The following is a 13,328-nucleotide window of genomic DNA, read 5'->3' on the forward strand; positions in this document are numbered from 1 at the left end:
CACAAAAACAAAATATAGTTTTGTAGACCGATAGCCTACTGTAAGGGATATCTTATAATTTCATGTGGTACATTTTTTTTTAAATAAACTGCAATCACATACACTATGGATTGTCTTTTTTTAGGGTGTATTTCTGTAAGAATAAGACGTAGAATGGAGCATCCAAATCTACATCAGTTATTTGTGTCCAGTGTGGCTGCTGAGGGAGAAGAGAAAAATAAAAACAGCCCAGTCTGTGCTGCCTGTGAGGAATTCAGGTTAGTCCCAGAGGACATCACACCTGTCAAGAAAGCAGGATGCAATAACACCCTGAATCCCAAAAAAATTGATCAGAGGAAACATTATTTCATATAATGAAAAATAGATCTAAGGCACTGACAAAGCAGATATAATAGGGAAACAAGCTTGGTGTAATAGCTTTTATTCTGCTTTGATAGGCCTCTATTTTATAAGCAAAAAATAAATACGGATAGGCCTACGTAGAGCCTGAATGTGAAGGATTGAAAAAATAATAATAAAAACTTTAATTTAAACTATAACTTAATTTGGCACAGTGTGACAGACTGGTCGGGAATGGTGGAGTCAAACTGGTTGCAAACAGCCTGAGGAAGTTCCCTCTTTTCTTTTTTTTCTCCACCGGGAGACCGCCCATATTTGCGTTTAATCCACATTTACAAGCAACTCCTATCTTCCTCCTATTTTACCATCACTGTCCTGCTCCCAAACTGCCTTTTTCCTCCTCACATGCTTTTCACTGCAGTCGTCCGCCGGCTTCCTAGAGCCTCCCTCTGTCTTTCTCTCTCTCCCCCCTCTCTCCTTTTTTTTTTTCCTCCTATTTATGAAAACGTCACTTCAAGTCCCTCCCTGTTTGAATCTCATTAGTTTCTTGTGTGTTTCTCCCTGTCAATAATCCTGAATCCAGACTCTCTCTATTTCCATCCCTCTCTATCTGTCAATCAGCGCCGCCTTTGAACTGAAAACCACTCCGACCAACTTCAACTCACTCAATCCGAGCGGCTCGGCTCCTTCTCCGGCTTCCTTTTTCTGCCAAGATTCCCTTCTTTTTTAGTTTTGTACCAACCGACAGGGCTTTGGAAAACGCCAATACAGACCCCAAACTTACTCGGACTTTCTAGATCACCGAGATCAAGGGTTTAAAACTTCGTGTTTTGCCCCCCAAAAATTTTTGCACGGGAAAAATGCCGCAGCTCAACGGCGGTGGAGGGGACGATCTGGGTGCAAACGATGAAATGATTTCCTTCAAAGACGAAGGAGAGCAGGAAGAGAAAATTTCGGACTCCTCGGCAGAAAGGGATTTAGCTGATGTCAAATCTTCTCTTGTAAACGAGTCGGAAACGAATCAAAACAGCTCCTCAGACTCAGAGGTAAGTTCCACATTAAAAACGGGGATCGGTCGTCCCCGGTCTGTTAAGTTAGGGGCCTACATTTCTTACGTTGTCATTCTGATAGACTTGAAAATAAAGTTTGCTATCGCCCTCATCGCCCGTTGTGTTAACTTTAACGCAATCCCTGTGTTTCATTGCATTTCAAGGCGGAAAGACGGCCTCCGCCTAGATCTGAAACTTTCAGAGACAAAACAAGAGAAAGTTTAGAAGAGGGTGAGTTTGTGCTTATTGTTCCACTCTTGGATTTTTTTGCACCATGACATTATATGTGCCTGACGGAGTGCATCTCCTCCGCTTTATTCCTCATATGCATATTGTGGGAAAAAAGTTTTCAAGGCCACTTTATATAAAAAAAACTTTTCTTCTTTCCCCCCCCCCGCCATGTTAGCTGCGAAAAGGCAAGATGGAGGGCTGTTCAAGAGCCCACCGTACCCGGGCTATCCATTTATAATGATCCCCGATCTCACAAGCCCCTACCTTCCCAATGGATCGCTTTCTCCAACAGCACGCACAGTAAGTTCATTTATTTACTACTGTATGTGCACACACTCCTCACGTACACACACGGACTCCGGGTAGACACAGAGGCAGCCGGACACGGAGTGTTGTCACCCAGAAGTACAGCCGATAAAAATGTAGAGCCAAGTTTTGCAACTCATGTAGTGTACAGTACAATGGCATGCATGTCCGCCTGCAGCTCCCAGCCTGTGTGTTTGTCGTGGGCAGCAGCTAGCATGCTAACAGTGCTAAGCGCTAGTACTCATTGCAATGAAAATGGTTATATGGCAGGTCATGTGCACTTGACATTTCTGCTCATATGCTCCCTGAAATTTCCTTTAACAACTTTTAAATTACATCCATGAGAAATGAAAATAAAATAATATTATTATTATTATTATTATTATTATTATTATTATTATTATTATTATGTTATTATTACTGTGCAGGGTCTCCTGTATTCCAGGTTACAAGTGCATGTTTTTAACCCACTGAATAATGTAATTGGCTTGTGTTTGCACAGCCTCATCAAACATGCCCTTTTTTCTATCACACGCTGCATGAGCAGTCAGACCTTTACACTGCTTTCTGACACGCTGCAAGCAGTGTAAAGCAATGTAAAAGCACACAAATAAAATCAATATGCAAATGAGCTTTTCCAAGTGATTTGCATGTGTCAAAACCTATAAAGACATGTGAAAGGTGCATGCATTACAATTTGAGAGCTTTTTTTTCCTTCTTTTTTCGAAAACATTAAAATATAATTATTACTTATTGATATATATTTTTTAAAGTGTAATTTATTTAATGGAAAGGATTGTGCAACACTACTGTGCTCTGCATGTGCGCCACCATTGCTTCTAATGATGAATCCACTGCCTTAAAAAAAAAAAGCACGTGCCATGTAAACCCATATTTATAAATAAATTCATGTTGTTTAGACACAATCAGCCATGCTATAATTATGCACACTTACTCATTTGCTCAGCACCTCGCTAGTCCCACTGGGCAATGGCAATCCTTAGGCGGCATAATTTTCTCAACCATGGGTGTTTTTTAGCCCCCCTATTTTAAACGGTTGTAATTACAAGTCTGTGCTTTAGGACCTGTCATCTCATTTTACAAGGTTAAGGCAAAGACCAGGCATTAGGAAATATGACCCCATCACCCCCCCCCACGACCTCAGCTTTTGCTAACGAAACTGATATTTGTCACCTCAATTTTGTTGTGCGCTGTGCACACCTTGAAAATAAATGCACATCTGACACATAATGCCTTCTTTTGTGTTTGACACAATTTCTGCTTTTGAGTTCAACATGATCGCCCAGGGTTTCACATGAATTCATTTTTGCTGCTTACGTGTGTGTGTTTTATAGTTAAAAAAAATATTTTATCATTCCCGGCATATGCACATATGAGAACATTTTGTCATTCTTTTCCTCTTAGTCAGCACGCCAGCCTTGTTAACGCTACCGGCTGGTATGTGGAATTAGTCACTCATTATTCTCATCAGTACTGACACAAACACATTCACAACAACAACTGATATGAACTGAGGCACTTCCTTGTTTCAGAGGTTTGTAGTTTTCTTTGTGCCTATCACTATACTATGCCCAGTACTAGTCAGAGGAGCGCTCATTTCATTGTGCTTATGCAGCAGTTAAAAAGGCAGTAAATCGGGTTGCATGGCTCGGGGATGCTACGGCGAGACAGTGTTGACCTTTGCTCTCTTAATTCCAGCCCTGAAATACTATTTTCAGAAAAGGAAGGATCTTTTTTTATTATTTAAATATATGCTCCTTGATTTGGTACCTGTTTTTAAGTTTCCTCTCTGTGCCACTTTCTTGTATACAAGGTAAAGTCAGTACAAAATCTTAAAGCCACTGCTGAGGTATTGAGGAGATGCTTTTTTCTGCATATTAGGAGACACCATTTATTACAGCTGAATTCACAGATCTACCTGAACAGTGACTGTAGATGATGAACATGGTTTTCGGCTTGCGGTGATCTTCCTACTGTACAGCCTCGGCCCCCACTGTCTGCAGCGCCCTGTGTGTCCAGCCATTAGAGCTTTGAAGTCTGTGGCCGCTGTAATATAAATGTATTAGACTTAAAGCTGGCATAAATAATTCACCTGGACATTGATTAGCTGTCTTGCTCCCTAACATGTCATGTGAGGCACTGAATATGACTGCTAGAATTATTGGAATGAGACTTTCTCTGTCTTGTCATGAATGGCTTTGATTCTCGCTGCTTTTCCCTTCATTTTTCTTTTTCTGCTCCTCTTGGTTTGAGCGATGCTGTGATATTATTTTTGAGCATGTGGATTTCAACATCTAGGCCTTTTTTAAATATGTGTTTCTGTATTTAATATAAATGGTTTAAATACAAAAATTCAGGTATTTCTCAGAGCAAAATTCGGATAATTTTTGTTTGTTTTTTCCCGTCAGCTGGCACTTATCCTGATCTATCTGGACATTTTACCTTGTTTCTGTGATTTTTGTTTTTGCATGACTTAAGTGGTAGGAAAAAAAAATTCCCGCATGTGGGGCGGTTACCGTAATTTGTCTGACCTGTGGGAGACATAATCAGTGAGAATTTGTTTTTCCTACCACCAAGTCCAAGGAGGCTCACTATTTAGTATCATTTAGCAATTTGACATGACGTTGTGCCTGGGCTTTGAAAGCCTTCCTGTCCTCCTCTCCTCTCCTTGCCGTCTCCCTCCTCCCCTAGCCTCACACAAAGGCCTGCTGGATCACTGGGTGCAGGTCATATTGGAGAAGTGGCCTGCCCAGTTCACCCCGGTTTTTTTTTTGTATCTCCTTTCACTTCCCTCCTGTTCCCTTTGCTCTCTCTATCTCCCTTCCTCTCTCTGTCTACCTTTTGTTTCCTGCCGATGCTAACACAGGGCTTGTGAAAAAAGGCGGCAGGTTAACTGCGGTGCTGTGGTTCTAACATCACACCTCAACAGGTCTGGAGACGCAGAGGCTCAGGGAGGGAGAGCGGGATCTGGGCGGCCAGCTCTCCTGCATCGGGGCTGCAGGCCCGTAAATCCACTGGCTTTATTTACTGCCTTTCGGACTTATGAATGTTAAGATATTTGACGCCACCCCTGGCCCCCATAATTCTCCAAGCCTGGAGACTTTTGGCAGAGGTTTTGAGTTTCGACGTATAATTACGAGTAGTTTACAAAAGAACAAGAAAGTGTAGGGGTGGGGGTGGGGGGATGAAAACGCCACACCAAGCATCCACTGCTCTGTTTAAAGTGAAAAAAGACGCTCCCAGAACCCGTGGCGATTCTACTACTAAGACGTTGGAAAGGCTTTGTGTGGTTGCAACAATAGCTTTTCTCCCTTTTCCCTCTTTGTTTCAGTTGTGTTGTCGTGCCAGCATTGCTCATGTTGCCGCAGATTCACCTTCTTCAAAATTGAATCCACTTTTATACAGACTGACTTCTTCTTTATCATTTTTTTATTCTAGGAAGACATAATGGAGGATTTTCTGGTCAGATTATTGTAATGAACATGCAGAAGTGAATGCAACACCACCTTCTTTGTGCTCACGTGCACACATTGCTGTGGCCTTATCTGTTATAATTGACACAGACAGACGGTATCTTTCCTAAACGTGGCGGCAGCATAAGCATAACAATGGTATATCATATGGATTATGTGTGTTTGGCTGCTGTAAATGGATTTTTGGCTGTTACAAGAGGAAAGATAGTTTAATGCGGATTTAAGGGATAGGGCCCACACCTTATCAAATTGGCTTTACATGTTAATAGGGCCTAATTGGTGTCCGCAGGGGGTTTCGTGGCACGACGTGGCCACATTTTGTGCCTCTAGCCGCAAAATGCACTATGAATTTAGTTGGAAGGTTGCGCTCCTTTTGTCTTGCAAATCACTTTTGTTTACAAAGTATGGCGGAAGCAGTCCCGCTCTCTCTCTCTCCCTCCCTCTACTCCTTTTTGTGCTCCATCTCTTCCTCTCTCTCTGCTGTTTCTCTCATCCTCTATTCGAGGAGAGGGGAAAGAAAAGGTCCTTATTTTTCTTCGACTCAATAAACAGTCATAAAAAGCACAATCTGCTTTGGATTTGAGGAGTTAAGTTAGAGAAAGGGGGGGGCTGGAAAGCAAAGTTTGGCACCATTAAATTAAAATTGGGGCCTGCTAGACATTAGCGGTGCACAGCACATTCTCAGAGCTTAATTAGTCCGAACTGTAATTGTTCATGGTCTGCCAATAGGAGTAATGCTCAGGAAAAGTGGAGTTGCACTAAATCGGCCCAGGGTTTTTAAAACAATAAATCACTTGCATATTTGTGCCGTGATTCAGATGGAGGCTCGACCTCTCCCATCTCGACATGTGGTAAATTGTAAAGTCAATGAATTGCAGATGTAGGGGTGGTGGTGGAGGGACTCAGAAAGACAGGGAGAGGGAGTACAGTAAGGTTTTGTTAGTGCCTTGTGAATGAATGGAAAAGATTTGTGCAGTTAATATTTACTGAGGACATTTATTTTTTTTTTTGTCTCAGCTAGCGGAGCTTAATTGTCTAATGCTGATGATGTTGGCAGGCTGTGCCGTGTGAGAGCTTACGCTCTCGTCGATCTGTCACTCTGCTTGAAACACCACAGAGGCAAAAAAAAATATATAAATCAGTTGGTTTGTGAGTGTGTTTCTAATCAGATTTTTAACTAGTGCAAAGGGAGTAGTGATTCCCTGGTGGCAGTGTGCGCTGGGTTTGGGTGTAGCTAACGTTCAGCTGCAGTCAAGTCTGGTTTGGGGCTGAACCTTTTTTTAATTAAATCATTGACTTCATTGTTTTTAATGTAATAACAGCTAATCTGATGCCTAATTTTGACTTCAATGTAACAGATTATGCCTGTTACTCATTAAGTCATAGCAGAGTCTACATCTTTTTTTCTCTTTCTTTTGGTAAAACAAATTATTCTCAGAATGGATAAATCCATTTTCACCTCCTGTATCCTTCCTTGTTTCTGTCAGTGAGCCACCACACTCTGCTTTTCTGTGCCTGAGCAAAGAAAAAAAAGGCATTAGTTTAGCAGCTGTGCACTGGTGCCCCCCCCCCCCAACCCCCAGTGTAACCCCCCTCCTCTCCCAGCCGAACCCCCACTCGCTCCTTCTTTCTCCCATGCATTTCTATAGAGCTCAACACAAAGATAGTACTGTACATCTGGAATGCAACTTTTGTCATCTGTTAAATATAGGCTAGCTCTGCTCCTGGCCCACAGGGCTTGGGGCTCCCTGAAACATGGAAATTAAATTATTGTGTGTGTGTGTGTGTGTGTGTGTGAGAGTGCATGTAGCCACCAGTTAAATTTGTATCCATATACAGAGCATGTTGCTTTATTTTTATTTACTATTTTTCCTTGGTAGACTACACATTTTGCGCCTCCTAGAATTGTTGGTGAGTTCACTTTTGATTTCAAAAGCTGTGCAGAAATCTGCACAGAACCAGATATTGATTTGGTATTGGACCATTTTCTCATTCCATTTCTCATTTTATAGGGAAAAATCTGCATTTTGCAATACTTAAACATGAATATACACCAAACTACCTGACAGTGCTTTTAAATTACATTGCTCTTTTTGAATTCCTGAAGGACAGTGCATATCTGTGCTGATCCATTATCCCTGTTGACACTGTTGGTTGGTGGAATATGAAGCTTCCTCTCACTTTCCAGCCAATAGAGTTAACTTACATGAAGTTGTTTCAAATAAAGACTTATTGAAAATGAAGATAAGATAGATTATAGATGATGAGATTTTACTGGCAGCCTTACTGCGCAGCATCCAGCTGAAAAGATAAGGTTAAAATGACTATTGATTGCATTTTTTAGATATGAAGGTTTATGGTTAGGATTAGCTAGTTTTAAGAGATGATTAGGCTACATAGAATTGGTATTTTTTTCACGAAGTGTCATAATTACAAAACCATTGAAAATGTCATTTTCTAGAAAGGCAGTTTGACTGTTGATTTTTTAACTATTTTGTCCGGTGGAGCTGTAAATGTGCATTTAACCATTTGTGGTTGAAGAAAAGAAACCCACAGAATGTTATGTGAAGAATTGTTTGAGCTTAGGTATCACTCCAGAAATACTTCTGGTATGTGCATTTCTTTTTTTCTTCCTTCTCTTTGTCTTTTCCTTGCCTTGAATGTACATATTTCTTTAAGTTCATTCATAATGGGTCCACAGTGCTCCAGTAGCCAAATGAGTTCCCCAGTAGCGGAGTGAGAGGGAAAGCACGAGGCAGGAGGGGGGCTAGAGGGCGCAGAGAAAAGCGGGAAATGTGTGTGTGTGTGTGTGTGTGTGTGTGTGAGTGGAGGGGGACGGAGGGGCGACGGCGGGGGGGTCGGACGCACAAAAGCCTTCTGAATAGACCGCATAATTGCTGTTAATGCCAGGGCAATGAGAGCAGCGACAGTTCCTGGTTAGATGTCCAAACAATAGTGCCCCTAGGCTTCACATTTATCTTCCCGTTAAAAAGAAAATAAACTGCAGGGACTAAGCGGAGAGGAACGTAGATTGGAGCAGGCAAGTTTCAGTTTTCAGCCACGCTTGACAAACAGGCATGTGTTCATGTCTGTGGTTTCTGCATCTGAATCAGCCCCCGTCACCCCCCTACCCACCCCCTCCTTCATGTTGCACTCCGCGCTTCCCACACTCATCGTCATCAACAAATTTGCCTTAAAAGCTCTGGGTGAGAAGGCCGCAGTAACGCTGGAGGAATTCTGGTGATGCTGGCCTTCTGTTTGGATTGTGGCATGTGTTTTGGAAGGGTCAAAGTGCACCGGCACTGACATGCTTTTTGTTGAGAAAGGAGCTTCCCCTCTCACCCCTTTTTTTACAACAACTGATAGGGAGAGCTTGAGTCTCCACTGGGAGTTTTTATTCCTGTGTGTGTGTGTGTGTGTGTGTGTGTGTGTGTGTGTGTGTGTGTGTGTGTGTGTGTGTGTGTGTGTGTGTGTGTGTGTGTGTGTGTGTGTGTGTGTGTGTGTACGCTCGCCCCCCATCACAGCTCTTAATGATCATGTCGGGCTAGATAATGACTAGCCGTGCCAGTGTGCACTGAACACCTGTGGTACACCAGCCTTGGCCATGTGGTAGAATGCTCTGGAATGTGCCACAGAAGAATAATCTCATTCATGCTAATGGCTTTTAAAAACTTTTACTTTTTGTTATTTTATTACTTTTTCCTCTTGTACATGAATAATCAGACAGTAGTGGTAGAAAATACTGGAATCTAATTCCATCCTAACATAGAATGGAAATGAGATCTTGTTACCTCATCTTATTTATCTTGTGGTAGTTTGAGCGCCTATAGTCTGCAATATTTTTATTACAACATATTAAACATAAATAATATCAAACTCTATGTGCAGTATCAAAATTAGTTCAGCTACATACAGTTTAATATGCATGTGGTGTTTTGTTTTTTTAGCAGTCTTGTTTTTGTACACAGTTTGTATCTCCAGTCTTAATGTGGTCAAGGGAATTTCTGGATGCAGATAATCTGTTCAAAATGGCTCAGATGGGAAGGAGGCACTTTGTGTGTGCTAAACACATAATTGAGGAGTTTAAGGTGATAAAACTCCAGTCAATGTATTTTTGATCTACTAATTAAACTTTTAATTATAGCAGGATAAGCTCCAAGGAGTGTGTGTGTGATTATGGGTGTGTTTGGGAAGCGGAGTGAGTCTGCTAATGAGGTGATCGTCTGCCTGTTTGTCGTAAAAGGTGGTGGATTCATAACTGCCTGCGAAAGGTGAGGGAGGTTTTAAGAGTGCAGGCAGAAATAAATTAATCTGCTAATCTGCGGATTATGGTAGGATTTGGGGAGAAAAAAATGTTGGCGAGATTACTTGAAAATGCACAAGGCTAATAAAATGTAACCCCTTTACACTGGCGTGCTGTGTGGAACAGATTCTTTTTTTCTCCTAGTTGATGAACCAATTCCAGTGGAAAACAGATTAAGAGTAAATTCCCATGTTAGCTCTTTAACCAGCTGTTAGAGACCTATTTACACACAATAATAATACGCCTCTTGTAAAGACACAGCTGTCAACTTGTGTACAGCACTAGATAACATTTCATGTGAACAGCATGTCACATCCACACATGGCCTATGCCTCGCACGACAGCATTGAATTGCCAACCATTGTGCAGGTAATGTGTTTATTTGCCTCCAAAATGCAGCATCAAGCAATATGATTGGTAGTGCAAATTTAAATACACTACAATACAATTGTATGCAGTTATGTTAATCGACTGTATACTTCATATTTAAAATTAATTACATTTTAAATTACCTTTCAAATATTATTTTTTTTTCCACTTTTTCCCCCCAAATGGATCTTCATATTTTAAACTATACTTGTAATATGCATTGCACTGAAACTCAAAACATATGTATGGGCATTATTTTAGCATGTTTTCATCTTTCAAAAAACTCCATCCACCCTTCTTATATTCATTCCAGTCTAGTAAGAGGACGGTGTGTCAGCCGTGGGTCAGGGTCAATTCCGAAAGTGAACAAATTGACTCACGGCGCTGAGTGAATAGTCAATTGGCTTCCTCCCTCCAGGGGTCAGAGTGAATGGAGTGTCTTGTTTGGACAACTGTCCTGAGGTGAGATGAGTGGCCTTCACCGTTCAGCCAGAAGGGACAAACTGACGGACAGACAGAGGAACCAAATGCAATGGCAAACAAACGGAAAGGCATAAGGGAATGTGGCACTGTTATGGAAAACAATGCAGTGTACTAGTCCCCCTGACATTTGATTGAAATAATGACCTGCAGTGCACCGTCGTTGGCAGCTCTGATGGTGTCCACTGCTGAGGCACTGACACAGGGAGGAAGTAATGATTGTAGTCTTCCTATAATAAAACCAAGCCTGAATGACAGCTGAATTAGTAGACCTCTGTTAAGTATTACATGTAGATTAGTGTTGCACATGTTCCCGTACTCGAGTTTACATACTTGGTTTTCTCTAATGATGGGTCACAAGTCTTATTCCAACAGGTTTCCCTGTGGCAGTCCCGTTTCAAAACTGTTGGAGTGAGAGATTGAATTTCACATTTGGTTTGGAAACTATTTAAGTGGAGCAACCATTGTCAATGTCCAAAATGAACACCACAAAATTCCAAAGTTGTCTTCGCTGGATAAACCAGTAAGGAGATACTGGCCTGTAGCTTTTTGGATGTCTTGGTTATGTATAAACAACATTTAATCCTTGTGTTCTCCCAAACTTGTGATATATAATCTTATATCTTTTAGCAGTAGTGAAATCGTAAAGGTCATTTGTATAATAAACATAGATAATATAAAAAAAATGTTAGCATTATATTCTTAGTTAAGTTATTTTACTTCCCTGTAAGCCAAAGGTTCATTTTAGATATTAACCATGAATCGGAAACCTCTTCAGTCATAATGAAAGTCAAGATTAGAGACAGGCATCACTGGGCTGGCATGGCCTTTGTGTCATATGATGCACGTCACAGTGCCCTTTAGAACCAGGAGGCTCTTTATCTCCTCTTTACTGCCTCCTCAATCTTTATTGGCTGCCAACACTTTGCATATTTGAAATATCAATAAAGATAAATTTCCAGCTTCGTCATTACAGGTGGCGTCAAGTGGTTATGAGTTCAGGATGGATCCTTTAGCGACGTGATGATTTTAGTTTTACTTTTAATAGCTTATCTTTCTTCCGTCGGAGGCCAGCGTGGACTCTGGCAGTCAGCGTTTAAGTAGCCAGCACACGCTTCTGGAGCATTTCTAGTAGATGAGTCCAGTTTTGCATGTCTATAAAAGCCCTTTGTCTGTTGGGGATGACCCTTGCTGTTGTAAGGCCTGTATCTGTCTCTGCTCAGGCAGGCAGGCAGGCAGGCCTGCAGTGAGGATGCAGCAGCTGGCCGAGGCCCAGGCACAGGAATGCTGTGTGTGCTGTTTAAACAGAGGCTTGTCTCAGTGCAGGCCTGGAGGAGCTGAGGGAAGGAAGTTGCTGCATGTTTACATAGCTGAATTGTCCTTTGGGCCCCCCCAGTGTCTAATGCACTTCTGTTCAAACATTCACAAGTGTGGAGATGACCCCCACTGATGCTGGTGTTCACAGCTCTGCCTTCACCCTGCCTCTGCTCTCTGTTTAAATGTGTGTTTGTGAACAATGAAGACTCATGGCCACTACTTTCTTCCCTACTGTGGGTGATTGCTGCTTTAACCCTAACCTGGAGGCTTGGATGATAGATACAAAGTATTACAAGGCTCAATTTATCACACTGAGACATAAGGGAAGGGCAATGAAAATAAATGTACAGACAGTTGAAGAGAGTGAAGGCAAGGTCCTGTCCAACAAGGAGCCACATTGACATACGGCGGAGTCGTCAAGCTAATTGTTGTTTGAATTACCTGTTATGATCCGATGACAAATCTCTCACACTCTTGCCACCAGAGCGGAAAATGTATCCGGGGATTGGCATGATCTTCGCAAGTGTGTAAACCTGGCTTCAACAAGATGGATAAATGCAATTATTGGGCAGACCTGGAGAGGGGAAAATCCATTTAAAGCCTGTAAAAGCTAAGCAGGGGCCGTGGTTAATTCATTTGTCCAATTTACGGGTGATGTACGAGTGTCAGGGCACATTAGTCTGGTGGGGGAGAGGTGAGTGTATGTTGGCCCAGTGGGTTGGGTGGATGTGTTTTTTTTTTTTGTAAGGGGGGCTACATATGAAGGTGGTCTTTAGTTGCAGAGCAGTCTCCTTGAGACCTGGTTCCCTACTTCTCTCCGATCCTCCCCCTCCGCCGTCTCAGCAGACAAAACAAATGGAGCCTGGACATGGAAATGACAAAAAGATGCACTGAGTGCACTGAGTGAGAGGGAAGAGGGATTGCTTTGCAAATGAGGTGGAGAAACATGGCTGTGGTCCACTGGGCGGCAGAGTGAGCACCACAATGCTTTGCCATACTGAGAGCCCCCCCCACACACACACACACACACACACACACACACACACACACACACACACACACAAACGCACATTCTGCGAGTTGATTGACTGCTTTCTTTATATGCAGCGGTTGTGACCACACTGTGTGACCAGTAATAGTAATTAAATGCCCCAAAAGCGCAGACCTGTAACCTAACAAACATTTTAATTTCTATGTAATTAGAAGTGAGTGAAAGATAATGCATAGAAGAGCAAGCTGAATAAAAAAAAAAATGTTGCCCAACTTTTTATGTTAATGTTGATGTGTTACGATTTACTCTGACCCAGATTGACTTTCATACTCTCTGAGTTTTAAATTGAGTTATAATTACAGTGTGGAAGGCGATGTTTACTTTGGGTATTCAGAGCCATGAGCACGGTGACCTGTCACCTGACAAATGTTTCCTTTTTGCCCGAGCAC

The 13,328-nt window shown here is 42.0% G+C and overlaps 1 protein-coding gene across 22 annotated transcripts in view; it reads left to right on the plus strand.

Annotated features, from left to right (window-relative positions):
• The first annotated feature begins 1,199 nt into the window (after window positions 1–1,199).
• The window catches only part of tcf7l2 (transcription factor 7 like 2), an 89,042-nt gene continuing 76,913 nt past the window's right edge, over window positions 1,200–13,328 (plus strand). For all 22 annotated transcript variants that reach the window (XM_078278511.1, XM_078278510.1, XM_078278515.1 and 19 more), the window contains exons 1-3: window positions 1,200–1,385; window positions 1,553–1,619; window positions 1,795–1,919. In XM_078278511.1, coding sequence (XP_078134637.1) covers window positions 1,200–1,385; window positions 1,553–1,619; window positions 1,795–1,919 — 378 coding nt within the window. The remainder of the gene's footprint in view (window positions 1,386–1,552; window positions 1,620–1,794; window positions 1,920–13,328) is intronic.

Source organism: Sander vitreus, chromosome 21 (genome assembly GCF_031162955.1).
Source record: "Sander vitreus isolate 19-12246 chromosome 21, sanVit1, whole genome shotgun sequence".
Taxonomy (NCBI): domain Eukaryota; kingdom Metazoa; phylum Chordata; class Actinopteri; order Perciformes; family Percidae; genus Sander; species Sander vitreus.